Source organism: Pleurodeles waltl, chromosome 4_2, assembly GCF_031143425.1.
Source record: "Pleurodeles waltl isolate 20211129_DDA chromosome 4_2, aPleWal1.hap1.20221129, whole genome shotgun sequence".
NCBI lineage: Eukaryota > Metazoa > Chordata > Amphibia > Caudata > Salamandridae > Pleurodeles > Pleurodeles waltl.
Genome location: NC_090443.1, coordinates 289947909 through 289975225, shown reverse-complemented (window position 1 = coordinate 289975225; position 27317 = coordinate 289947909). Strand labels below are relative to the sequence as shown.

Here is a 27317-nt window from a genome sequence, read left to right as displayed (position 1 = left end):
ATGAAGGGGCTCAAAAGGGGGACCTCTTGTAGGAAATATATTGAGATTCCAGGATGGTATTGATGGTAGTCAGGGAGGTATGACCCTTTTCAATCCTTCCATGTAAGCCTTGATTACAGGGATCCTGAAGAGGGAAGAGTGTTCCCTGTTTTGTAGGTATGCTGCCACTGCTGCCAAATGTAAGGGAAGTGTAAGCTAGTCCTGGGAGTTTCAAGTTAAAAAAGGTAGCAAACAATGTGCTGTCTTGTGGTTTTAGAGGATTGATCTGTTTAGAAAGACAGTAGTGTACAAATCTCTTCCACTTTGTTGCATAACAGGCTCTAGTGGTGGGGGAAACGGGCTTCCCTGAGGATTTCCATGCACTCAGGGGGTAAATTAAGGTACCCAGACGCTAGGATTTCAGGAGCCAAATCCCTAGGCTGAGTTGCTTTGGACTGGGATGCCTTAGGGTACCCTGATGTTGAATGAGAAGGTCCAGCTTTCTAGGAAGCTTTTTATGGGGGGCCTACAAAGAGCTCGAGGAGGGTAGTAAACCAGGGATGTCGGGCCCATGTGGAAGCTACTAGAATTAGTGCAAGGGAGGTTTGCCTTCGTTTCCTGTCCATATATGGAAGTAGTGGGAGAGGCAGAAAAGCATATGCAAGTATCCCTGACCAGTTCATCCATACATCTGTGGGAATCTGGAGGTGAAGCTTGGGCATTTCATGTTTTTGGCAGTTGCACACAGGTCTATGTTGGGAAACCCCCAACTGAGGAAATATCGGAGTAGAACTTAAGGATAGACTTCTCACTCATGGACTTATTGCTACATCCTGCTGAACAGGTCTGCAAAGTCCACTCCTGGAAGATACTCCGATGTGCTAACTTAGCCAGTTGTGGAGAGTGTGTGCCTCCCTTTTCTGAAGGTAGTACATAACTGTCATGTTGTTTTTTTGAACAGGGCTGTTTTGTGGTGAAAGTCTTGAGTGCTTACTGAATCGCTGACAACTCCAAGAGGTTTATGTGTGATGTTTGTTGTAGGGGGGTGCACACACCTTGAATACTGAGGTTTTGTAGGTGTGCTTCCCATCCTGTGAGGAATACATCTGTAGTAATGGTCACCTGCGGTCTACAAAAGGCCTGTCCCGTTACAGTTGTTTGGTGTTCCACCACTTCAAAGAGTTATATGCACTGGCCTTTAACAACACTAGGTCCCGCCAACGACCCTTCCGCTTCTGACCTCTGCTCCGCTAAGCACTCTTGGAGTGGATGCATCTGAAGCCTGGTGTGTTGTACAATAGAAATGTAAGATGCCATCATCCGTAACAAGTACCTGGCTGTGCGAACTGTTAATTTATTAGGTCAGGACTGGGATAGGTTTTACCTGTTACGAAGTTTAGGACTGCACGTGGAAAAGGTTGAATTTGTAATGGCTGTAGATGGGATTTTCCCAGGTTTATAGTACAGCCCAGATTGTGGAGTAACTCCAAGCTTTTCTGAGTGCGAGCAAGACGTTGTTTGCTTGAGCTTTTTGTCAGTCAATCATCTAGGTAAGGGAAGACATGGACGCTGCTCCTTAAGTGAACTGTGAACAAAGCCAAACATTTCATGAAGACCCTGGGTACAGTGGTGACCCCAAAGGGCAGAACTGTAAAAATCGATAATGTTGGCCCCTTATCACAAATTTGAGGTAATACTGGTGTGCTGAGTGGATTGGTATGTGGAAGAAGACGTCCTTTAAGTCCATGACAGTCAAAGTCACCTTGTCTTGAGAGCGGTATGGCACTTTGGAGCGTAATCACGTGGAAATGCTCTGATTTGCTGTACTTGTTGAGAGGCCGCAGGTCTAGGATGAACCTGAGATAAACATACTTTTTGGGGATGAGAAAATACAGCAATTCACCAATGGGTTGCAGATTGTGCTGTCACTCTCTTCCCCACTGCATCATATTTTTTGCTTTTCTTGTCTAATGTCGGGGCATTCCCGGTACCCAAGGCATTCGTTCTTTAACATGCAGCATGGACCACTAGTGAATATGTGGGGAACTGGCCCGTGATGTATGGTGGGTCAGAAGGCGAGGGCTTTTTTTTTTTTTTTTTAATCAACCCTTGGTGCAACCACTCCGGCCTTTACAGGTTTCCTTGTACACCTCTTGTGTTGTCTTGAGCATGCCTTTATGCATTGGCAGGACCTGGGTGGCCCTTTGTGTGTGTGTGTGTGTTTGTGTGTGCGTGAGGGTTTCTACTAAGAAGTCCTCCTCTTCTTGCAGTGAATGAAGGTCTACTTTGGGGAAATGAGCTGCCCTTTGAATAACCTTGTGGTACGAGGTGGTGTCATCAGGGGGAGAAGACTTTGCCAAGTGCAAGTCTGAATAATCAGGTCCCAGAAGTACCAGCTCATAGTCCTACCATAGATCATCCTGTGGATCCTGTGTACAGGGAACATCATCAAAATCTAATTGGGGTGGGGTGTGCCTTCCCCATAGTAGGAGTGATATGGCACTTGTGGTGATGAGGATTGTTGTGGTTAGGTGAGGAGAAGGTGGTGGTGGAGGAGGTGGTGGTGGTGGAGGAGGAGGTGTAGTGGAGGGTAAGCAGGTGGTTGTGGTAGTGGGCTTAAACTTGTCATGTCCCTTTTTCTGCTTAGGAGGTGGTGGGGGGCTCCATTGTTATCGGTTCCTCAAAGGCGAGCTGCTTCTTTTGGGGGAAAAGTCTACTGGATCACAAGTGGAGGTTTAATGATAATTTTTTCTGAATAAGGATCGTTAGAAACTGTGCTTCTGGTTGGCTATGGTATACACCAAAGCCAGGCAGAACCCGCCACTCTAGTCAGGGCAAGTCAGATACACAGACTACATTAACCTGTACTCACCCCCAGTATCTGGCACGAAGCAGACAGGCTTAACTTAGAAGGCAAAGTGTAAAGTATTTGCGCAACATGCAGGCAAGAATTACAGTGAGACATCACAAAAAATCAGAATGCTCCACACAGGGTTTTATAGAAAAACAGATATGTCTTTATAATGATAAAAGAGGAGTTAAGGTCAACTCGACAAAGATTCACTTAGGAAACAGTTAAAGGTTATCTTCAAATATCGTTAGACATGAGTAGTGCTTTCATTATTTTTACGGATTCAGTTCAATCGAAGATGAAACGTCTAGTCCCTTTTGGGATGACTCGGCCTGGCACGGAGCCTCGTTACACCACAGTCCCCTCAGGCTGTAGGCACGACTCAGTGCGAGCTAAAAGCCCCTCCCCGCCACACCAGATACCTCTGGTATCCATAGGCTTAAGGCCGGTTCCCAAGGCTCCACATCGCATCAGTGGCTTCGGTGGTAGCCGGGGGAACCATGCCGCAGAAGAGGGATGGCTGCGCTGGTGGGATGCCGAAGGATGGCTGTCGCTGGGTCCGGCCAGCTCAGATGAAGGAGCCATGCAGGGAAGTTTCCGCAGGCAGTGGTCATCAGATCTGGCTGGTGGGCAAGCCCTTGTGGAAACTCTAGGGGTTATGGTGAGCCTTTCAGGGTGCAGGGAAGAAATCAGCAGGGCAGCACAGCAGGGCAGAACAGCAGTTCCTGTGAACAGTCAGGTCTGGCAGAGTGGCGATCCAGACACACAGCAGTCTTTATTCCAGCAGAGTTGAATTTGAGTCCAGAAGTGTACTGATGAGTGGGTCAGGAGACCCAATAATTATACAGGAAAGTGCCTTTGAAGTGGGGAATGACCACAAGTCTTGTGAAGTGCACAGATTCACCTTTCAGGTCAATCTTGACTCCAGACAGCCAGTGGGAGGTTATCAGCCCCTTTGTGTGCACCCCAGTCCTAACCCTACGTGTGAGTCCCTCCCAACCTTCTCCCCAGGAAGACCGATCAGTATGCAGATGAATGCAGAGGTGACTGGGTATCCTGTGTTGTGGGTGTCTGAAGGGAATGTACAAGGGGAACAGTCATGTAGCCCAAGCCAGACGTGTATTGGATGTAGGCTGTAGGCACACAGGGCAGAGAGTGCAAAGAAATGTTCACTTCTAGAAAAAAAAGGCATTTCTACAATAGTAATAATAAATCTGACTTTACCAGTTAAGAAGCTTTATTATTACCATTCCAATGGTACTAAACACGATGTAGCTACTCCTCTAAGATCAGGAATTACAGCTTAAAGATATAAGGAATTCCCAATGCTGGCCTATGAGATGAGAGGGGCAGGCCTCACCATAATTAAAAATGACTTTTAGGCATTTTTCATTACTAGAACATGAAAAACAAAAAGGTACATCTCCTGCCCTTGGCTTACATGGCATCCTGCCCTATGGGCTATATAGGGCCTACCTTAGGGGTGACTTATGTGCAAGAAAAGGGGAGCTCTGGGCTTGGTAAGGGGTTTTAGATGCCAAGTGGGGGTGGCAGTGAGACTGCAGCCACAGGTTCTGAAGTGGCAGGACTGAGACAGGTTTGCAGGGCTACTGGAGTGGGTGGCACAATCAGTGCTGCAGGCCTCACTTGTAGCTTTAAATTTACAGGCCCTGTGTTTACAATATACTACTCTACAGGGGACTTATAGGTGAATTAAATATACCAGTTAGGGGAGAGGCACATGCACTTTAGCACTTATTAGCAGTGGTACAGTGCTCCGAGTCCTAAGGCTAATAAAAAGATACAGCAACAAAACAGGAGGTAAAGGCCAAAAGTCTGGTGTAAGACCACCCTAGGGATGCCAAACCTAACAAGGATAAATAACTAAACCTTGTTGCCATGAGTACAGCTCCTCCTGCAGCCATTCAAGAATCGTCCGCTGTACTTCAGAACCTCCTGTAAAAGGGCGACTGTATTGTCCAGTCTGTCTGGATTTCGAAGTTACTTTCGATCCTGATGCATGTTCCGCTCTGAAGTCTGTTTCCCTGTTAGCTCTTCTTTTGATTCAGATGCGGCGTCGGCGTCTGTTTCGATTCTGATGTGGGCTTCGGCATTGAGCTTAGTCTGGAGCCTGACTCGGGTTTCAGGGCAGATGGGTTTTTCGTTTCTGAAGTGTCTTTCGGCAAGGAGGATGTTGCCGATCACCAGGAGAATTTGCTTTTGGAGTGCTGACTTATTGCTGAAGTAGGTCCCAATGTTGACTTCCAAGCTTTTGGATCGGTGCCGGCCAAGGCTCGGAAGCAGTGGTGCTCCGGCTGACTAAGAATTAGGGCGAGAAGCCAGGCCCCCGGAGGGGTGGTGAGTGCCTCATTCAGGTGTGGTACTCACTGCGTCACCAGTGTATTGCTGTGTCACAGCTGCTTGCGGATCCGGGTCTTCTGACTCTGTTTCCAGGCTAAACACTGTTACCTGCCAAGTATCTATTTCCTCTTCGTGCCGAGCGCACCGTGATGCAACTTAGCATCCGCACTGTCACTGCCCAGGACAAGGGGTCATGCACCCCCATTAGTGTGGTTGGTGTCTGTTTGCTCGGGCCATTTTACTACATTTTATATATGCCCTAACTAGGATGGATCCTTTCCATTGATGTTTGCAGGTGCATCCCAATTCAAGATGGTGGTGTATTACTTCCTATGGGAGGTTTTCCAGTTCCTGATCATTCTTCTGTATATAAGGCAGTGGGACCTTGCTTAGAGTGTGTCAAAAAGGTTTCTGTTTTCTGTTCATGCTCCTACTTGGTTTGTTGTGTTTTCTAACTAGTTTTTCTTGTGCCTTGCTCCAGGTTAGTCTTCTCAGCATTTCCTGCCCTTCTGAATTCCTTTGTGGATTTTGCACCTTTGGCTATCCTCCTTCAGAAGTGGTTTCTTTTCTTGGTCATCTGCTAGCATGGGGATTACCTGTTGGCACGGTGGCTTCAAGAAGAGATCACCCTTTCTTCAACATCTTGGTCTCCAGGAACTGAAAAATACCACCATGCACGGCCATCAACACTTCGGCTTCCTCCTGTTCGATATCTCCCTTGAAGATATTGGAGATCTCCTCGTTTTTTTTGTTGCTCCATCGCTTGTCGTGTGAGGTGTCAGTCCGGATGATTCCAGATGGTCTTCTTGGACCTGAACGCAAGGCAGGCGGAGCAGGAAGCCTAGTTGTGCTCTAGTGAAAGGGACAGGTTGAAGACTGTGCGCTGGTCTATCCAAAAGTACTTGGAAAGGCACAGTGGGAAGTATCTAAAAGATGTCTTTTCAATTACACTGCAACCATTCTTGAAGGCGACTGCCACTGAAGAAGACCCAGCCAGGCCGTGGCCCAGTCCGAGGAGATCTGTCTTGAGGTAGAAACCGTCAAATAGGGTATAGTTGATAGACGAAACAGGTGTGTAGATTGTTCTGTAACTATGGGAAATGGGCAAAGTATGCTACATAGCGTCAACTCAGAGCCTCAGTGAAGCATGTCCGAACATAATGGCAGAAGAAAACAATCAAACTATGGAGCCGATGTTCATGCACAACAATACATAAGGGAGGAGGCACTACACCTCATGACTTCAAAGACTTTCTTCAAACAAAACCAAGTTGTACATGTCCAAGCGTAACACTAGATGGCAGAAGTATGCACAGCATGTGTATATGCAGCTACACAACCATAAATATACATTTTGTGTTGACATTTGCACATTATTCAGCTGTGGCCAATCCATTGTTTTGTGGAAAATGACACACACAGATAAATGCTAAATACCATTGGCCCTGTCAATATCCCACACCTGATGTCTGGAAACATTCCCTCTTTTAAGTATGTGTTGGCTTGCACAAAATAGAGAAGGGATCGTTTGCAGACTCTTGCGCCTTTGCGCTTTCAGAGGGATTGGTAGAAGAGAAAAAGGAATGTTGAAGATGCAGCAAATTTGCCCTTCATGAATTTCACTTAGTCCATATAAGCAACGCATGAAACACACAAAACATGCTAAAAAAAGCTTTCAAAAATGGCTGAGAGGATGGTTTACCGTTCAGCAAAACAGGATGTCATGGTTATCCCTCCTCATTCAAGTATGTGGGCCAGGAGGTTTCTAACAGCGAACCCACAACAAAGTTTTTTTGTTTTGGTTTTGAACAGCGAGGTGCCAACCTAGGTGCACCAGAGAAAGAATGATAACCTGGAAGAAGGATGGGACATGCCATTCTTTAAAAAGATAATGTCAGCACTTCTGAAATGAATTCCTTATTTGTAATGTCTCCGACAAGGAGGTAAAGCTAGATTTCTAAAAAAAAAAAAAAAGTTAAAGGAGTTCAGGAGCAGGTGCATGTTTGCTCTTTTGGTGAGAAGCCAAGACATCAAGACATAGACAACAGAACAACAAAGGAGCAATACAAACAAGAACCAGGGGAAATACAAATAATAAAATAAACACAATTACCTTGAATATAAATGCAATGGCTTGGCCTGACCAGCGGTAGCGTTCAGGAGAGAGCTGCATGTGTGTTTTGATGACATCAGCAGGCTGTGTCACCACAGATGCCAGTACACCTGCCAGAACTCCGCACCCAAAATTCACCAGGGGCGCAAATGATGGATCTTGCTCTGCAGCACAGAAAAACACAAGGATCACTTCCCAAACCACATAGTAAATTACATAATTACCATAGAACCACTTACACAGTGTCTCTACAGCCAGATGAAAAAACATCAGTCACCACCACACTGCTAAAAAATGCCAAAACCTCATTATTGAATTTTAAATTCAGAAAGCTATTGATTGCTATACTGCCCTAGAACACACGACCATTTTGGCAAATTCCATCAGACAACTATGCCCCACCCTATAGCCATAAATTACTAAGATATCAACGAACAACTATTCACCACCACACTTCCACAAGACACCACTACTGTCTTTTGACAGCTATTCACCACAAACTATTACAATGGTAACAAATGGGATATGGCTGCACATAGATCCTAAACTAAATGCAGACTTGTAATATATATATATATGTGAACACTGTGTACTACTAATAATAATTATTTAAATGGTACTCTACAATCATTGCATCTTTGTACTGAAAGATGTAGCTAGGATGGCTGCGCAGGCATTCCTTATGCATGGACAGTATAATGGGGACATGCATACAAAGTTCGGGGCATTTAGTCCAAAACAAGTTTAAATAAGAAATAGATCAACGTTTTGTCCTCCAGACTTTGTCAAGGCTGTAAGAAACATATATAACTTTTTAACAATCATAGTCATACATTACTTAAGCATGTGAAATTCACAAAGAACACTGCAAATAGAAAAAAAATATTAGAGCTCCAAAATTTGACATGATGTATATAACTCTTAAGAGCCATAAGACCCCAAGTCGCATAAAAAAGTGCTTCAAGATCAAACACAGGAGTGAAAATCCAGAAAAGGTGTGAACAGGACAGTGTGGTAATGAGAAGAACCCCAAACACCGACAACTTTAGATGTTTGTTTGGTACAGGCTCAGTAACTGTATGACAGTAATAAAGAACTAGTTTTAGGTTTTATCGAAGAAAACTGTTTTATATATACTATTCTGTGGTGATCTCCACTAGGTAGTTATAGCTAGAATTGCTCTTACATAGGCATGGCACTTTTGGTTTGCTAATAACTCTGGCAGCGTTTGATGAATCTTCACAAAACTTTCCAAAACAAAAGCTAATTCACTTCAGTTCCTTTCTGGAAAGATTTGGTGTGAACTGTCAAGCTGTGACAGAGAAAAAAAGAGGGTTTGAAAAGCAAATTTTCCCAGGCATTTTTCATACACTTCTTTAGGCAGGGTGACAGCAAAAACTGTTTTACCGAGTTACACTAAAATTTAGCAGGAGGCTAGATCATGGTCCGCAGAGCCTTCTTTTGGTGATTTGATGTAAATCCATTCAGTAGTTTTTGTGAAATTAAGGTTTACAAATATTTGTGTATCTGGATGGATGGGTCCGCAGGAGGAAGCTGCAATTTAAAAACAGAGTGTTCTGATTGGCCCAGGGAGCATTTCTCCCCTTGGGCCATCTCACTGCAGTAGGAGTCACACTCCAGCAGGAGCAATCTGTCTGAACCAGTTTATCATGTTGCTGGAGGAAAATAGAGGACTCAAGGACTTAGTCCCCTGTCCTGAAGTTTAAAAAAAACATGATATAAGGGGCATAGTAGGGATACCTTAACTCCACCCCACCAAGCCCCATGGGGGACAAGAAGGAACCACCAGGGCCAAAATGAAAATAGATAAAGTCTGCAAAATTTGCCAGAACGTCTGGGGGATAGTAGCAACACCCCCCCCCCACCCCTTCCTTCCACACAAAAACAAAAACATAAAATGGCATCCTCCATTCTATTATATATAAATGGGGAGGGGTTATCAGTAGGGCCCTCCCTCCCCAGCCTATTTCAGGCCCTTGGCTGAGTATAATTAGGGGAGGGAGTTCTGTGCTGTTTTTACTTATGAGCTCACGTACTACTTCACTCATACCATGCTCTACAACATCATTTATGACAGCTCAAATTACATCATTGATACTTCATCAATGACATCATCCAAGTTTCTTTTGCACACATTACTCCATAAACTAGTATGGCATCAGAGTCCTTAAAGTAAGTATAAAATAGCTCAGAATAACATGAAGCATCATTAATGCCATCGCAGATACAACTCCCTTAGGTGTACCAAGCATGCGTTATGTACAACACTGACTATGTACCAAACATTTCACTTGTAGCCTAGGGTCAGATGTACAAAGCCATTTAACATTTCTTACTGGTCCGAATCGCTATTTCGGGCCGTTAAGAAATGCTAAATGGGCTTTTCAGATGTACAAAGCCATTTAGGGAATCACAAATTGCGATTTCTACCCAGTAGAAATCACAAGTTGCGATCGTCTAAATAGGAAATCTCAAATAGGGATTACCTATTTACGATTCCTAATTAGATGTACAAAACATTTCCTAAATGCAAATTGGGCATTTAGGAAATGCAATTACCATTGACTTCACAATGTGCAATTTACCCAAAAAAAAGAGCCAAAGATGCTTTTTATGGGCGAGCTCAAAGCGCTCCGTCCATAAAGTAATCTCTCTTCAAACTACGCCCAGTTCACGTCAGTCTCTTTCATTGGTTCCTGGCTAACTCTTTAAAATCTGCTTGCTTTCATTTGTGAAAGGCATGCATACGTCATGCCTTTTCCGGTGTTTAGCCCGCCTACACAGCACTGGTAAACTACTAGAAACATATGAGGCTCGATGTTTTGAGTCTGGTTTCTGGACTACTTTATCTGTTAATTTTACCCGCAGCGTGATCGCGCGGGGGTTTACATAGTGCAATCGCGCTCCGTTTTTTCGTTTTCAATTTCAGCGCGATCACGCTGCATCTTACATAGCGCAATCGCGCTGTGTTTTTTTTCTTTTGATTTGTGTGGCAAGAAAAGTTAGGTTAGGAGTTTACAACGCAAATAGCTCAAACGCGAGCAAATGCGAGCCCCGTTGCATTGAAAATGCTTGTTTTAAAGTGCAATAGAGCACACATATGCTCCAAGGTCATATGTGTGCTCTACATGTGCACCACTATTATTGGAGGTGCATCATGGGGTGGGGTCTTTTGCCATAGCCATCCTTGGTTTTCATTTCCAAAATAGAGATTTCTAATGAGTCGCTATTTAGGAAATGCAAAATTGGATCACGTACATCTCGCCCCTAGTTCACATTGAAAATCCACCACAGATATATGGGATACTGTCATTGCACATGGTGTTCAATTTGTATACAACTGTTCAGAAAAAAACAAGTTCCTCAAGATAGTCCACGTCAGTTCCAAAATTCATGCCCTACTACGGGCAGCTTTTACCTGTACCAAACCCCTCACAGTCACCAAATTTACAATTATAAATGAAGGTGATATGAGTAGAAAAGTGGGTACTGTAAAAGGTGTTTACTCTATGGGCAGAGTTTACTCTGTACTACAATGTTTCCAGACAATGAAACTCTCTTGAGAAATACACCACAGAGTAATAAAAAAAACTTATCCACTAAGAGCAGTGTACAATCTATGCAAAACGTGTGAAAATAGACACTTTTGCTCAAAATGACCGAGGCCTGAAGGTGCTAAAGATCATACTACCAACAGCCTTCATACTGTGGTGAAAACTTTACAGACAGTACATCTACTGAACCAAAAGAAGCACAAGTACATAGGTTAGTACCTGGTTCACACAGTGTTTTATGTTATGTGGAAATTGTCATGCTGAGACGATTTTGTCTAATAACTCAAGGCTGCTTACAATACAAGCCAAATTGATGTCATAAATGATGTCATAGAACATGTCATGAGTGATGTAATATGTGCGGTCATCAGCAATGCATGGTGGGGTGCAAGTTATAGTTAGTTCTGCTAGTTATAATTGGTGAATTTCTGTGTTTTTTTTCTCTTTCAAAACATAAATGGTAAATGTTGTTATTGACATTCACCCAACTATAACTTTACATAATATATATATATATATATATATATATATATATATATGCAAAACAGAACAAAACAGAAGCACGAACTCTGGGTAGTTCCCAAGTTTAGATGGAGAGCAGCTGCAGTACGGAGCACCCTGCAACACCAGCGACACTATAGATTCGCTCACCTCAAATGTATGTTTTTCTACCAAAGTTTTTAAGCATAGGATTGGCACAGTGCCATCCACGTAGAGCTAAAAATCAACAAAGTCGTAGTTTACACCAATGTTTACATTCGACATGACTGACGCTTTTCAAGAGAGTGTGGAATCTAGCCTAAAGGAGTTAAGATAAAAACAAAATACCAGGGTCAGAGGGAACATTAGCTGGTGTCAACATAAGGCAATTAATTCTCTTGTCAATGATAAAAGTATTGTAATATGCTCTGCTAACAACAGGGGTAACAGCCATCATGCCCATAGAAATGTACATCGCAGAAGCCCAGAGACAACAGAATGACAGGAGTTATGAGGGTATCAGCGAGGCTAGGAATGTAAGTACAATGTTCTAATAAACGATGGTAATTTGGAAAAATAAGGGCTTGACCTAACTTGAAGAATACTAATTTCTCAAGAATAATCACTCAAGGCTATCAGTGTTGTTACCCAAGGTACATAAATCTCTAGATAATCCCGTGTGGAGGCCCCTCTGTGTCCTCGAGGAACAGTCTCCTTGATAATGTTATACAAACCAGTCCCGAAGACCATTTGTATGTGCCCTACCCTCCCATATTGAGGATACCAAGGATTTTCTAAAAAAGATATTGTACAGACAAATCCAAGGAACTGTGATGGACACCTGCGTTTATGATCTGGCAGGGGAGCGAAGATAATGCTAGACACTTTGTGAAAAGCCTTAATGTAAACAACTTTAATTTGGAACGGACATGGAATATGAGCACATAAAGTATAGTCTTTTTGGATGACAAAGTGGAAGTATCAGGAAACAAACTAGTATCCAAGATGTATAGGAAATCGACTGCAGGCAATAGTTAACTCCCAGTGCTAAGCTGTCACCCTAATCAGTTAAAACGGAGTATTCTTTATAGCAAGTTGATTCCAGCCAAATACAATTACAGTAATGAGGAAACCCTTTTAGCTGAATAGACAGTAAAGATAGGTAGGTTTTTACAATGTGGCTACCATAAGTGGGTGTGAGAAAGTAGCCTCTTTCTAGCCTTGTTACCCCCACTTTTGGCCTGTTTGTGAGTGTATGTCAGGGTGTTTTCACTGTCTCACTGGGATCCTGCTAGCCAGGGCCCAGTGCTCATAGTGAAAACCCTATGTTTTCAGTATGTTAGTTATGTGTCACTGGGACCCTGCTAGCCAGGACCCCAGTGCTCATAAGTTTGTGGCCTATATGTATGTGTTCCCTGTGTGATGCCTAACTGTCTCACTGAGGCTCTGCTAACCAGAACCTCAGTGGTTATACTCTCTCTTTACAAATTGTCACTAACAGGCTAGTGACCAATTTCACCAATTCATATTGGCATACTGGAACACCCTTATAATTCCCTAGTATATGGTACTGAGGTACCCAGGGAATTGGGGTTCCAGGAAATCCCTATGGGCTGCAGCATTTCTTTTGCCACCCATAGGGAGCTCTGACAATTCTTACACAGGCCTGCCACTGCAGCCTGAGTGAAATAACGTCCACGTTATTTCACAGCCATTTACCACTGCACTTAAGTAACTTATAAGTCACCTATATGTCTAACCTTTACCTGGTAAAGGTTGGGTGCTAAGTTACTTAGTGTGTGGGCACCCTAGCACTAGCCAAGGTGCCCCCACATCGTTCAGGGCAAATTCCCCGGACTTTGTGAGTGCGGGGACACTATTTCACACGTGCACTATACATAGGTCACTACCTATGTATAGCGTCACAATGGTAACTCCGAACATGGCCATGTAACATGTCTAAGATAATGGAATTGTCACCCCAATGCCATTCTGACATTGGGGAGACAATTCCATGATCCCCCGGGTCTCTAGCACAGAACCCGGGTACTGCCAAACTGCCTTTCCTGGGGTTTCACTGCAGCTGCTGCTGCTGCCAATCCCTCAGACAGGTTTCTGCCCTCCTGGGGTCCAGCCAGGCTTGGCCCAGGAAGGCAGAACAAAGGACTTCCTCAGAGAGAGGGTGTTATACCCTCTCCCTTTGGAAAAAGGTGTCAGGGCTGGGGAGGAGTAGCCTCCCACAGCCTCTGGAAATGCTTTGATGGGCACAGATGGTGCCCATCTCTGCATAAGCCAGTCTACACCGGTTCAGGGATCCCCCAGCCCTGCTCTGGCGTGAAACTGGACAAAGGAAAGGGGAGTGACCACTCCCCTGACCTGCACCTCCCCTGGGAGGTGCCCAGAGCTCCTCCAGTGTGCTCCAGACCTCTGCCATCTTGGAAACAGAGGTGCTGCTGGCACACTGGACTGCTCTGAGTGGCCAGTGCCAGCAGGTGACGTCAGAGACTCCTTCTGATAGGCTCTTACCTGTCTTGCTAGCCTATCCTCCTTCCTAAGTAGCCAAACCTCCTTTTCTGGCTATTTAGGGTCTCTGCTTTGGGGAATTCTTTAGATAACGAATGCAAGAGCTCATCAGAGTTCCTCTGCATCTCTCTCTTCACCTTCTGCCACGGAATCGACCGCTGACTGCTCTGGACTCCTGCAAAACTGCAACAAAGTAGCAAAGACGACTACTGCAACCTTGTATCGCTGATCCTGCCGCCTTCTCAACTGTTTTCCTGGTGGTGCATGCTGTGGGGGTAGTCTGCCTCCTCTCTGCACTAGAAGCTCAGAAGAAATCTCCGGGGTGGGTCGACGGAATCTTCCCCCTGCAACCGCAGGCAACAAAAGACTGCATCACCAGTCCTCTGGGTCACCTCTCAGCAAGACGAGCGTGGTCCCTGGAACTCAGCAACTCTGTCCAAGTGACTCCCACAGTCCAGTGACTCTTCAGTCCAAGTTTGGTGGAGGTAAGTCCTTGCCTCCCCACGCTAGACTGCATTGCTGGGTACCGCGTGATTTGCAGCTGCTCTGGCTCCTGTGCACTCTTCCAGGATTTCCTTTGTGCACAGCCAAGCCTGGGTCCCCGACACTCTAACCTGCAGTGCACAACCTCCTGAGTTGTCCTCCGGCGTCGTGGGATCTTCTTTTGTGACTTCGGGTGAGCTCCGGTTCACTCTTCTTCGTAGTGCCTGTTTCGGCACTTCTGCAGGTGCTGCCTGCTTCTGAGAGGGCTCCTTGTCTTGCTGGACGCCCCCTCTGTCTCCTCACGCAATTGGCGACATCCTGGTCCCTCCTGGGCCACATCAGCATCCAAAAACCCTAACCGCGACCCTTGCAGCTAGCAAGGCTTGTTTGCGGTCTTTCTGCGTGGGAACACCTCTGCAAGTTTCTTCACGACGTGGGACATCCATCCTCCAAAGGGGAAGTTCCTAGTCCTCTTCGTTCTTGCAGAATCCTCAGCTTCTACCATCCGGTGGCAGCTTTTTTGCATCCTCAGCTGGCATTTCCTGGGCATCTGCCCAATCTCGACTTTGTCGCGACACTTGGACTTGGTCCCCTTGTTCCACAGGTACTCTCGTCCGGAAATCCACTTTGGTTGCATTGCTGGTGTTGTTCCTTCTGGCAGAATTCCCCTATCACGACTTCTGTGCTCTCTGGGGAACTTCGGTGCACTTTACACCTACTTTTCAGGGTCTTGGGGTGGGCTATTTTTCTAACCCTCACTGTTTTCTTACAGTCCCAGCGACCCTCTACAAGCTCACATAGGTTTGGGGTCCATTTGTGGTTCGCATTCCACTTTTGGAGTATATGGTTTGTGTTGCCCCTATACCTATGTGCTCTCATTGCAATCTATTGTGACGTGTACATTGCTTGCATTGCTTTCTATTGCTATTACTGCAGAATTTTGGTATTGTGTACATATATCTTATGTATATTTGCTATCCTCATACTGAGGGTACTCACTGAGATACTTTTGGCATATTGTCATAAAAATAAAGTACCTTTATTTTTAGTATATCTGTGTATTGTGTTTTCTTATGATATTGTGCATATGACACCAGTGGTATAGTGGAAGCTTTGCATGTCTCCTAGTTCAGCCTAAGCTGCTCTGCTAAGCTACCCTTTTCTATCAGCCTAAGCTGCTAGACACCTCTTCTACACTAATAAGGGATACCTGGACCTGGTGCAGAGTGTAAGTGCCCCTTGGTACTCACTACAAACCAGGCCAGCCTCCTACAGTGGGTACTTAACAAAGCTGTACAAAGCATAAGTGCTAAGTCAAGAGATTACATTTTATTTGGCCCCAACAGCAAGGCTAAATCTGATAAGGACGGCTTTCTTAGGCTGATCACCACTGACTACAGTGAGTCGGCTTCAGTAAATAGAATCCTGGCAAAACATTGTAATGTTTTGAAATGTGATGCCCTCATAGGTAATGTGGTTGGTTACAAGGCTGGTATCACTTATCGTAGGAGTTGATCACTCAGGGATACTTTGGTACAGAGTGATATTACCACTGTATCCAAAGATACTGTCAAACCCATTACAGACGTTGAGAGTTTTACATGTATGCAAGTGCAAAGCATGAGTGAATTAAAGTCTTTGTATATATTTTGGTGTACCTTACACCACAAAACAAAGAAAAATATCTCAATTTATCGTGTGGCACTAATTTTGTGATCTATGTCTTACAGTGTCCTTGTGAATTAAGGTATGTAGGCAGTACAATTCCACTAGGTACGCAAAAGAGTGTTAGAACATATGCATACTATAGCCTTATGGGATAAACATTAGCCTGATGGCAGAACACTCTGAACAATTCCACTTTATGGATCAAATCAGTATATTGATTTTGGGATGTAAGAAACAAGTTACACAGCTGTGCGCCTACAACCTCATCGGCCGGCAGCGTATATGCATCATCTGTCACTCAGTCCAAAAAGGGGTCCGGCAGAGACTGTTGTTATGGCATGGGCTTAAATGCATTATTGCCCTTCTCACATCAGACAACAATAAACAAGAATGATTATCACAAGGAGGAAGGAAACCAGCAGGAAGGAAGGAAGAAGGGAGGAAAAAAACGACTAATACTACAGGAAAAACAAGATAAAGCAACATGGCTCCCCCAGATCAACACTCAGCGATGTTTCTCCCCTTCGCCCCCTCGGGTGCTCCGCCCCACTGTCTAACAGGGCCCAGGACCCATAGCCCACCCCGACAAGCCTGGCCATCCCCGCAATGGTCAGGCATCTTGTAACAATCGCAGAGCCTTTAAGTATGCAGGACAGGTAAGTTTGTTGAATTCAGCGGACAGAATCTGAATAAAGGGTCTCCACAGAGTGGCCAATTCGTCTGCTCTCTGGCTGCCCGCCAGCGTTAATTTCTCCATTGCTAAGATGAACCAGAGTTTATGAAGCCATGAAGTGTAGCTCGGAACCCTGTCCATGCCCCACAGAGCTATGGTGCGCCGCATTGAGGGCAAGGGCAATCTGTCTCCCCCTCAAGGAGCGGAGGGGAAAGGTGAGAGGGTTGGGCAGGCCCAGAATAATATACGTCGGAAGCCTGGGGATCTCTGTGTGGATTACTCTATCTATTTCATCGAGGATGCTACTCCAGTATCTTTTCAGCTTAGGACAGTGCCACAGCAAGTGAATGAGTGTGCCCGTGTTTCTGCATCCCCTCCAGCAGAGCCCAGATTTAGTGGGGTCCCACGCGTGAATCCTCGCAGGCGTGTAGTACCAGTATGTAGCTATCTTATAGGCTGTTTCAGACCCCGGTATGTTGTGAGCTGTGTGGTGTGCCCTTAAGTGTATTCCCTCCCACTCCTCCTCTGTCAGTTCCCTCTCCACCTCGACCTCCCACCGTTTCTGCCCCTTGGTTTTGGAGGGTGGTGTGGCCGTTCGGAGATGTTTATAGATTTTTCTGAGATCAGCCGCTTGTCGTCTTTTTTCACCAAAAGCCATTTCTCGAATGCAGTGAGTGTTCTAGCTACTAAGAGCTTAACCTTTGGTTGGAGTACCCAGTGTCTGACCTGGTAGTAAGTCAATCTATCTGCTTCCGTTAATCCATATGTCTCTCTCAGCTGATCAAAGGGGATAATACCATCTGTGTCGAATAGACTCCTCACCCTCCTACACCCCCTTCATGCAGAGGTTGAAAGCCTTCTGATTTCAGGCCGGGGGCAAAATCGGGATTCGCGCATATCGGTGTCACGGGGGAGGGGGAAGGTCGTCAAGCTATATCTAGTCGCCACAGCATCCCACACCCCGAGAGACGCCAGTGATAGGTGATGAGTATAGCCCTATCGCTCTATGTCTGCGTCTCAGCCAAGGTTCTTTCCAGATATGGGACCCAGCAACCGCCTGCTCCATAAAGCACCAGTGCTTCTCGATAAACGGGCGGCTCCACTCCAGTATGAAACGCAACTGAGCCCCCTGGTAATACTTTAACAGGCAGGGAACCGCCAGCCCCCCTCCGCTTTCGGACGGTATAATGTGTGACGCGATATACGTGCAGGTTTCCGGTCCCATATACATTTCAAAATCGGCGTCTGAAGTGTAGCTATGGCATTTGGCACCGAAGTCAGAGGAAGTGTCTGAAACAAATAGAGTATGCGTGGCAAAATGGTAATTTTGATTGCAGCGACCCTGCCAAACCAAGATAATTTATGCTTCCCCCATATCTCTAAGTCTTTTAATACCTCTCTTAAGAGGGAAGCATAGTTCATACGAGCCGTCTTTGCGGCCGCCGTTGCTAGAACTATGCCAAAGTACGGGACATGCGCCGATGTCCATACAAAAGGGAATCTGGAGCGCAATTCATCCTCGTGTTTAGGGAGGACCGACAGGTTTAGGATTTGAGATTTCTGTGCATTCAATTTCAACCCTGAAACCGTACCAAATGTGCGTAAGGCGTCTGTGAGAGCTGGAAGCGAGACCATGGGCTCTGCCAGCGTAAGAATCACATCGTCTCTGAATGGACTGATAAGGTGGTGATCGCCCCCAAATTTAATGCCAGTAATACGGGGATTAGCTCGGAGTCTTTGTGCCAGGGGCTCCATGTAGAGAGCGAATAGGAGCGGGGAGAGCGGGCACCCCTGTCTCGTTCCTCGTCTTATCGGAAATGGCAACAACATTGTTCCATTGATGCAGACCGCTGCCCTGGGCTCTCGATAGACACATTTTATCCAGGTCAGGAGCGTCGGTCCAACCCGGAAGCGCTCCAACACCCGGAAAAGATAAGGCCAGTGCACCCTGTCAAACGCCTTCTCCGCGTCAATGGTAAGGAGGAGTGCCTCCTTGTGGGATCTGTGCGTTTTGTCTATTAAATGTAAGAGCCGTTTTGTCTTATCCACACATTGTCGGAGGGGTATGAAGCCCGCTTGATCCAGGTCGATAAGCCCGGGCATATAGGGGTTGAGGCGCTGTGCTAAGATGCCAGTGAACAGCTTGGCATCTATATTTAGAAGTGAGATGGGTCGGTATGATCCACATTCCTGCGCGTCCTTCCCAGGTTTGTGAATGACCGTGATGATGGCTTCGAGCATACTGGGAGCAAGGGCCTTGGTCTCTATGAAAGAGTTGAAAAGCTGTGTAAGTATTGGGGCCAGTTCCGGACAAAAGGTTTTATAGAAAAGCGGAGTGAAGTCGTCGGGCCAGGCGACTTCCCGACCGTAAGGCCTGAGATAGCCGAGATCACCTCCTCTATCCTAATGGGTTGGTCAAGGAGAGCTGCACCCTGTTCCCTGAGTGGGGTAACTACACAATCAGTAAGGTAGGAAGAGGAGTCAGGGCTAATTGTCGGGTCTTCAGTATATAGCTCCCTGTAGAAGTCTGAAAAAGCTTCTGCTATTTTCGTATCCACGCACGCCTCCCCTAGTGAGGGGGAATGCACCATCTTTATGGTGTTGGCGTGACGCTGAGACCTCAATTTATGGGCCAGGAGTTTCCCTGCATCGATTGCCCCCATGTAAAATTTATGTCTAAGTCGTGCTAACGCATACTCCGCCCGATCCCAGTCCAATCTTTTCAGTTGCAAGTGCATTTTCTCAAGTTCCCTCCAGACTCTGGGAGCGCCAGCGTGCTTATGAGAGCGCTCCAGAGCACCCACTCTCTGCTCCAGCCCCGCTCTCTGGTCCCTCTGGGCCTTGTTTTCTTTGGCCGAGAGTGAGATCACCTCTCCGCGTATGACCACCTTGAGCATCTCCCAAATCGTCTCTAGACTGGTTAGCCCATTGTCATTCCGACCAAGATAGTCTATGATCGCCTGTTGCACAGCGTCTACCGTATCCCAGGACTGCAAGATCATGTCCTGTAAGCACCAACCAGGGTCCCGGGCTCGGCCAAGGCTGAGTTGGGCCGTCAAAGTTATAGGAGCATGGTCCGCCAGAGCCCTGGGCTCTATCACGGTATCCTGGATCTGGGATCGGAACTCCGAAGAGGCCAGGAAATAGTCTATGCGTGTGTAAGTCTTTGAGGCTGCCGAGTAAAACTAATAGTCTTGAAGGTCCGGGTTTGTCTTCCGCCAAGTATCTTCTAGATCACAGTCAGCCAGCCACTGCAATCCAGCAGGAGTCAGAGCCCAGGTCTGCTCGTGTCGATGCCCCGATCTGTCGAGTTTATTATCCATGACAAAATTGAAATCCCCACCCACAAGTATAGCCCTGTCCGGAGTCGTGAGCGTGGGAGATAAAGCCTGGTTCATGAATATTTCTTGAGTGCTGGGTGCATATATAGTTGCGATTGTGAAGTGGAATGAGTCTATGTGCACTCTAAAGGCCAGGTGGCTGTCCCTAACCTCATGAATGTTAGCGATGACTTCCCTGGGGAAACATCTCGAGAACAAAATCGCCACCCCCACATGCTTAGTAGGAGCTGAGGACCAATACTGCTGGGGGAACCATTTGGAACGCATACAATATGTATCTTTAACCAGCAAGTGCGTCTCCTGTAACAGGCAAATATGGCTCTAGGAACGCTCCAGAAAAGATAGAACCGCCAGCCTCTTCGAGGGATTATTAAGGCCCTGGACATTGAGGCTTAGGCACTTAAATATCAAGTGTGTGGAAGTGGACGGGAGGCAGTAGCAGCTTACCCTTACAAAGAAGCTGGGTTCGGGAACAGCCCTGGGCAAAGCAAACACGGGGTATTATAGAGGCCTCAATAATAGAGTGTGATTCCTGAAGGAGGAGCATATTATAACTGAACAAAAAGGCACAATAGGTGCAAGTCAAACAACAATCAAGTCCTCTATAGGAAGTCCATGAAGAGGCAAGGCACCAAGCAGAGGTCGGGAACATTTTGCGAGGCCCACTCGTGGCATTTAGAGGCCTGCCGCCCAGGCCCAGCTCCAGCACTTTTCACTCCATTCTCCCGGAACGGCCCACGAGCCCATCAGCTTCCCGCAGATCAGTATCTATGAGCTGGCACCGGCAGTAATACTATTCAATTCAGCTTGTCTCTCAAGCGCTCTCTCCGTGGATGACGGCCATGGCGGCTTCCGTTTCCTTTCCTTTCGCCACCATCCCGGCCGGTGCTCAGGAGGACCCCTCCGGGGGACCCCGTCCGCTGCTCCGTCTCCTCCAGATTTAAAATCCAGCGGGCCTCCAGAAGCGACTTCACTTGTCTCATCAGGTCCCCCCACCGGAACACGAGTCGGAAGGGGTGACCCCAGTTGTAAGATGTGGAGTTGGCCCGGAGATAGTCTGTAATGGGCTTGAGTGCTCTACGCCTCTGCAGTGTCAGCATAGAGAGGTCTTGATAGAGCTGTAAGCTGTGCCCCCAAAACCGGATCTGAAGGAGATTTCGCGCCCTTTGGAGAATATCTTCTTTGGTCATAAAATTATGGACGCACGCTAAAATGTCTGGAGGGCGCGATCCCGCACCCTCTTGCCGGCTCGCTTTGTGGACCCGATCCAATGTGATCTCTTGCTTGTCTTCTGGGCCTAGGAGGGAGCGAAACAATGGCGTGACAAACTCTCTAATGTCATCTCCCTCAGCCCCATGTAGAACCCCTCTAATGCGTCTATTATGGAATCTGGAGCGGTTTTCCAAGTCCTCAGTCGCGATCTGCAATTGCTCCTGGTGTTCACATAGGCGAATAATTTCCTGTTGAAGTTGTTCGACTTCATCACCCCTGGAGATCTCGTTGTTCTCCATACTGGACACTCTTTCACTCAATGAGGTAATATCAACGCGTAGTTCTCGCATCTCCTGGGAGATATCTTTTTGTAGCTCCTGTAGATCCATCCTCAAAGAGTTGAACAAGGAGGTGAGGAAGCCCTTCGTGACCGGGGCCCGTCCATCAGCCTCTGCATCTCCCCTTTCTTCGGGACCCCTTGTCTGGGAAGCAGACTCTGCGTGCTTGCCCTGCGATGGGTGCGATCTTGTCAGCATCTCCCTGACCGACTGATCCCGCTTAGGTTTGGTGGATGCCATCGCCACTCTCAACTCCCTGTGAGGCCTCCGCTCCGGCTCCAGTATAAGGGAAGCGCCCGACAGCTCCTCCGTCCCCTCGCCACGGGCCGATCAGACCCGCCGAACCCCTCTTCCCTGTTGTAGCGCTGCACTGTTTGCTTCAGGGGCCATGGGCCCACCACTTCAATAGAGGGCAGGGGGATCCAGCTTGCCTCGTCCTGGCTCCTCGGGACCCTACCGGGCCACTCTTGGAACTGTCAGGCCCCCCCAGGAACCGGGGGCCCAAGCCGCACAATGCCGCCACGTGCCATCGCCTCGCCGCGGGCCGACCAGTCCTGCCGAACCCCCCTCTTGCTGCAGCGTTTCACTTCCCGCCTCAAGGACCACGGGCCCACTACTTCAATAGGTGGAAGGGGGGGCCCCGCTTTTCCCAACTTGGCCCCCCTGGGCCCCACCGGACCACTCCCGGAACTGCCAGGTTCTCCTTGGGCCGGGGGGCCAAAGCCGCGCAACGCTACCGCGCACCATCAACTCCACCCCCGGCCCATTACCTCCGCGGCCTGGTGTGTGCCGCGGTGCTCTCCACCTCAAGCTGCTCATGTCACCGCCGCAGCCAGGCCCAACCGTCCACGCCTCTCTCCGCCTCTCGGGCCGGTGGCCCGGCCCGCCAGCCAGCGACGCCCACGTGCACCCCGGGCTCCGCTGACGGCCCGATCAGACTCGGCCCCTCGGCCGGCCCCGCACCATCTCCAGGGCGCTCCGCCCGGTCTCCGGAACACTCGGGGACGCTCGAAAAGAACGGGCCCGGGACTGATATGCTGCTTCTTTAGGCCAGGCAGCGAAGCGCTTCAAGACGCGTCCGCTCACGCTGCCATCTTGGCCACGCCCCTGAACAATTCCACTTTAGTGATCTCAAGCTTTTGAGCTTCTATGGCATTGAAAGAGTGGAAGTGGATACAACAGGGGGTGATAGGGCCTGATTTTGAGTTTGTCAGAGGGGGTTACTCAGTCACAAACGTGACGGATATCCCACCCGCCATATTACAATCCCATTATAGCCTATGTAGATCGTAATAAGGCAGATGGGATATCCGTCACGTTTGTGACAGAGTAACCCATCCGCAAAACTCTAAATCAGGCCCATAGACTCTTGAAAATAATGTCTTAGGATAGTTTTGAATACGAACCCTCCCCCATTAGTGTGAACTCAGATGAAAAAATGCTTGTCCATCCAGATTAACTGACAGTGGGGATTTTTAATGTGAGTTACAGCTTTTGTACCAGTTGCCCTTAGTGTTCAAATGATATCTGCTTTTAAAGCAAGGGTATTTGTGATTTTAATGTTTACGTTGTTTTTTTCTCTTTATTTTACAGAGGAGAGGAAGGGACTCTCTGCACCTGGAACTGCTGGGGCAATGAGAGGATGTACTCACTGGGGCACCCTACATTACTCTTCCCTCCAATAATTCATGGTGTACTCTGGGTGATTTGAAGGTTTGACACATTTTGTCACTTTTCTTTGTAAGCATATATCCTTTGAAAGAGACAGCTGAAAACTGTGCTTGCCCACTTGGGCTGCATTACAATATAATGTAATCTGTGATATTTGTATTGTTTGGGTGCAAACACTTTTTGTGTTTACTTTATTTATTACAATATGAGGCTCTCACTGTTGTTTGGATTATCATTGGATTTATGGGAAGTCATAACCTGAACTGCATTTTGCACGCAGGGAGTTATTTACACCTGGAATTTGTTTGAATGCCTTTTATTTGTAATGCAGTGCATTTTGTACAATATGTTTAGAAGAGTATTGTGAAACGGTGTACACCTCTCCAATATGACACCCGTGTTAGACTATTTTCACAGGCTTCTTTCTATTGTTATTATAAACTTTTTAAAAGGTTGCTCTCCTGAGAACGTGCATGCTTGAATAAGGCCGGCAGGCTAAAATGCATTACATGAAATGGTGTGAATCGCTCCAATAAATTATGAACTTTTTGCAGTCCTGAGTGCACATGTTTACGTTCTACTATGAGCATCATCATCCCAGATACACACAATGGAAAAAACAAATGTTAAAGCTAAGTTATAATTAGGAAATCATTATTTATTCTTTCTATAGAAACCAAACTGAGACTACAAAAACATGAGAAATTCAAAAGTTATATTTATATCTTAAATTTATTATTTATACAGCACCTCTAAATTACTATGACTTTATGTATTCTTTGTCTACAAACCAACCTTAAACTACACACACATTAGAAGTTCTAAAGTTATACTTTTACTAATTTATAATTTATGCAACACTGTCAAATTATTATAACTCACACACTTTCACACACATTGTATTGAACTCGGTAGCCACACTGCATAGCTATAGCCTACGCCTTCTATATGCACTGCTTATACCCTTTCATAATACATCACTTATAACATCTGAAATCATAGCATTTAGGACACTTATAACATCTCAAATCACATAATTTTTGAGAACACAGTGCATGGTAGAGTGGCAAGTCTTGCTCATTTGTTTGGCTATACTTCTTACTGTTTTTGGCACTAAGTCTATTCCACATATGATCTTATACATAGAGGAAATCCCTCTGTACCCTTCACTGCTGTTGTATCTCAATGCCAGAAACTTTATAAAAAATACTTCATATGTGTATATATATATATCACCTAGTGGCGTCGCCACTACATAGTTATAGTTTAGGACCATGTTTCTATAGAAAAAGCTTTTTTTGATTTACCTATATCTTTGGCCACGTTTTATGAATCTTCACGAAATCTTCCCAAAATGTGTGGTAGTGGTTCTTTTTGTGCACTGAAGGTTTTAGGGTGATCTGTCAAGCAGGGGCAGAGAAAAAGGAGGGGTTTCACATGTTAACTCCCATAGGACCTTTAGACACAACTACAGCCCGAACTGAATGGAATTAAACCAAATTTGTCAGAAAGCTAGCTTTCAGTACACAGATTGTGCTTTCGCTTATTTGGTGTAAATCTGTTAAGTAGTTTTTGAGATATTAAAGGGAAAACAAATTTGTATGTCTCTGGCCACGACAAATTCATGAAGATTAAGAGCTTGTGCACAGCTCTGATTGGCTGCCAACACTTGAAACTAGGAAGTGTTGGCATCCATCTTGGGGATTCTGCTTCAGCCGAGTCGCACTAAAAAATGTGAAATAGAAGGAAAAGGGGCCAGGGTAAGGACACCTACAGCCCTTAGCTCTAGTGGTGGGGTCTCAGAGGGCCCCCTACAGGGCTAAAAAGCATTTTTATAAAACTTATTTGCTGCAAATTTGGGCTCCAGCGCTTGTTTCTGTGAGGCCCCTGGGTGGGACTAGGTTCCAGGGGCATTAACATTTTTAATGTGGAGGCCCTCTGCCCCCAGCAGCCCCAGGGATGCCAATTCCTTGGGCCTTAAAAAAAAAAATTCGACGTGGGGTGGTGGGCCACCCGCTCCCAGCCCCCACACACAGCCCCACGGAGCACAACCTCTCCAGGGCTCCGGGGAATGGGATACCCAAGGTCAAGATCTGCCAGGGGATGCGGGGGGAGGGGCACAGCCCCTCCTCACCCCCAAAAAGTTATAGTTAGGTTCTGAATTTCTTTTTCAAGTAACCATTACTGCCACCCTAAGGTAACTATATTCGCACCCTCGCAGTCCAAATTTTGAAGAAAAACCTGTGCATGGTGGGGGCATAAGTTCTAGCTACCGTAGGGCGCAAGTTATAGTTACTTGATAGAACTCTAACTATAGCTGCTGCATATCTATGGTTTTGCACAAGTAACCTTTGTTTTTATCAGTGATGCTTCCTGTTCTCTCTGCCTTTCTTTGGGGCTTCTACTCACCTTCTCCAAAAATCAAGCAGTGTTGTATAATTATTTTGGGAAATGTTTCAGAGCTAGTAAAGACCCTTTTTGGCATCACAAATGTGAACAAATTAAAATATTAGATTGTGTTGCTTTATCTATTTTGCTCTCTACTGGTTACTGACCACCACAACTAGCGCTAAGTCAAATGCTCTCCTAAGCTCCAAAGTGTGACAATGCAAGGATCTTCAAAAGGCCACCAGAATTGGCCTTGTGCAATTATGTGGGCCTTACTGGCATCACGCCCAACCTTCTTCACTTTCAAGATGGCATTTTTCACACACCTTCTGGCAGGATTCTTTTGGTCTGAGTGTAGAACATCAAATAGATCCCTGAGAATGGGGCATCACGTAGAAGTGTGGCGGTTAGGCCACTGAAGAGCCCACGGGTTCCTTCAGTCCGGTAGATGTTGTCAAGTGCCCCAAATACACTCCTGTATCTGAACTTCCCACTCTAGTGACAGAAAACATAGAATAAAGAATAGGATCAAAATGGTCACATTCACATCTACAATAGGCGTACATGCATCAAGTGGCACAGCATACACAAGATATCTGAAACAAAACAAATCAGATTTGCTTCCAACTCGTACCATCATTTGCACAGGAAAGTGACATTTTATCTCCTCACCTCATAACGAGTCTTCACCACGGTAATGGGGAGCAAGCAGATGCCTGCAATGGCACGAGAGGTGGTACCAAGCAGGATGGATTCCATGGCTGTGGGGTCCTTGCCACGCAGAAAGTGTTGCTTCATAGAGTACAAAGTGCTGAAGTAAAGTCCCACACCAGGGATGCACCGGATGAAGGACTTGACAAAAAAAAGGGATGCGGGAAGTTAAGGAAATAAATCCAGAACAACATATTACAGTTAAGCGGACAACTGCAGGCTTTCATAAAATCAGAAGAGTTGAACTTTGGCAGTCACATTTCATTTCAATGATAAATTCTGTGTGGCATTATGTGGCACAAATTTAGCAATCGTCATTTGAGCAATAATCAAGTGGACTGTAAGTAAGAATACCTGGGACATAAATAGCCACCTACTAGAAAATGTGTTTAGTCCGTCAACCTCATAATATACCTACCAATACTCTGCAGAATATAGCTATGAATTATCTGAGCTGGTTTATTTTGAGACGAGAAATCTATTTTTGTTATATATTTTCATTTAATTAATAAAGCGCAGGGAATCACACCTGTAGGTGTATCTCAGCACTTGGCCACCTCATAAGTCACATCCACACATTACCACAACCAGGTTTTTAGCAGCCTTTTGAACTGAGCAAAGTCCACACAGCTACAGAGATTACCAGGAAGTTGATTCCATGCACTCGGAACAGTACAGGAATAAGCTCTTCCTCCACATCTTGATACACAAATGCGAGGAATGGACAAAAGTGCCTTGCTGCTTGAGCTTAAAAGTGCGAGAGGTAATGACATAATTTGCCCTTCAAATACATAGGGGATTTGCCCCATAGAGCTTTGTGAGCGAGCCAACATATCTTTAAAAAAAATAGGCTTTCTGACCTGCAGCGAATGGAGGGACCTGAGAATAGGGGCAGTGGGACAGCCTGATGGAAGGTTACAAACTAACCGGGCAGCTGTGTTTTGCACTAC

General features: G+C 46.1%; 1 protein-coding gene across 1 annotated transcript in view; it reads right to left on the bottom strand.

Moving 5' to 3' along the window:
* SLC25A38 (solute carrier family 25 member 38) overlaps positions 1-27317 on the bottom strand; it is a 286840-nt gene that overhangs the window by 93014 nt on the left and 166509 nt on the right. Inside the window, exons 4-6 of the mRNA XM_069231190.1 lie at positions 26329-26508; positions 25983-26151; positions 7305-7468 (exon numbers count right to left, since the gene is read on the bottom strand). Of these exons, the coding sequence (XP_069087291.1) occupies positions 7305-7468; positions 25983-26151; positions 26329-26508 (513 nt within the window). The remainder of the gene's footprint in view (positions 1-7304; positions 7469-25982; positions 26152-26328; positions 26509-27317) is intronic.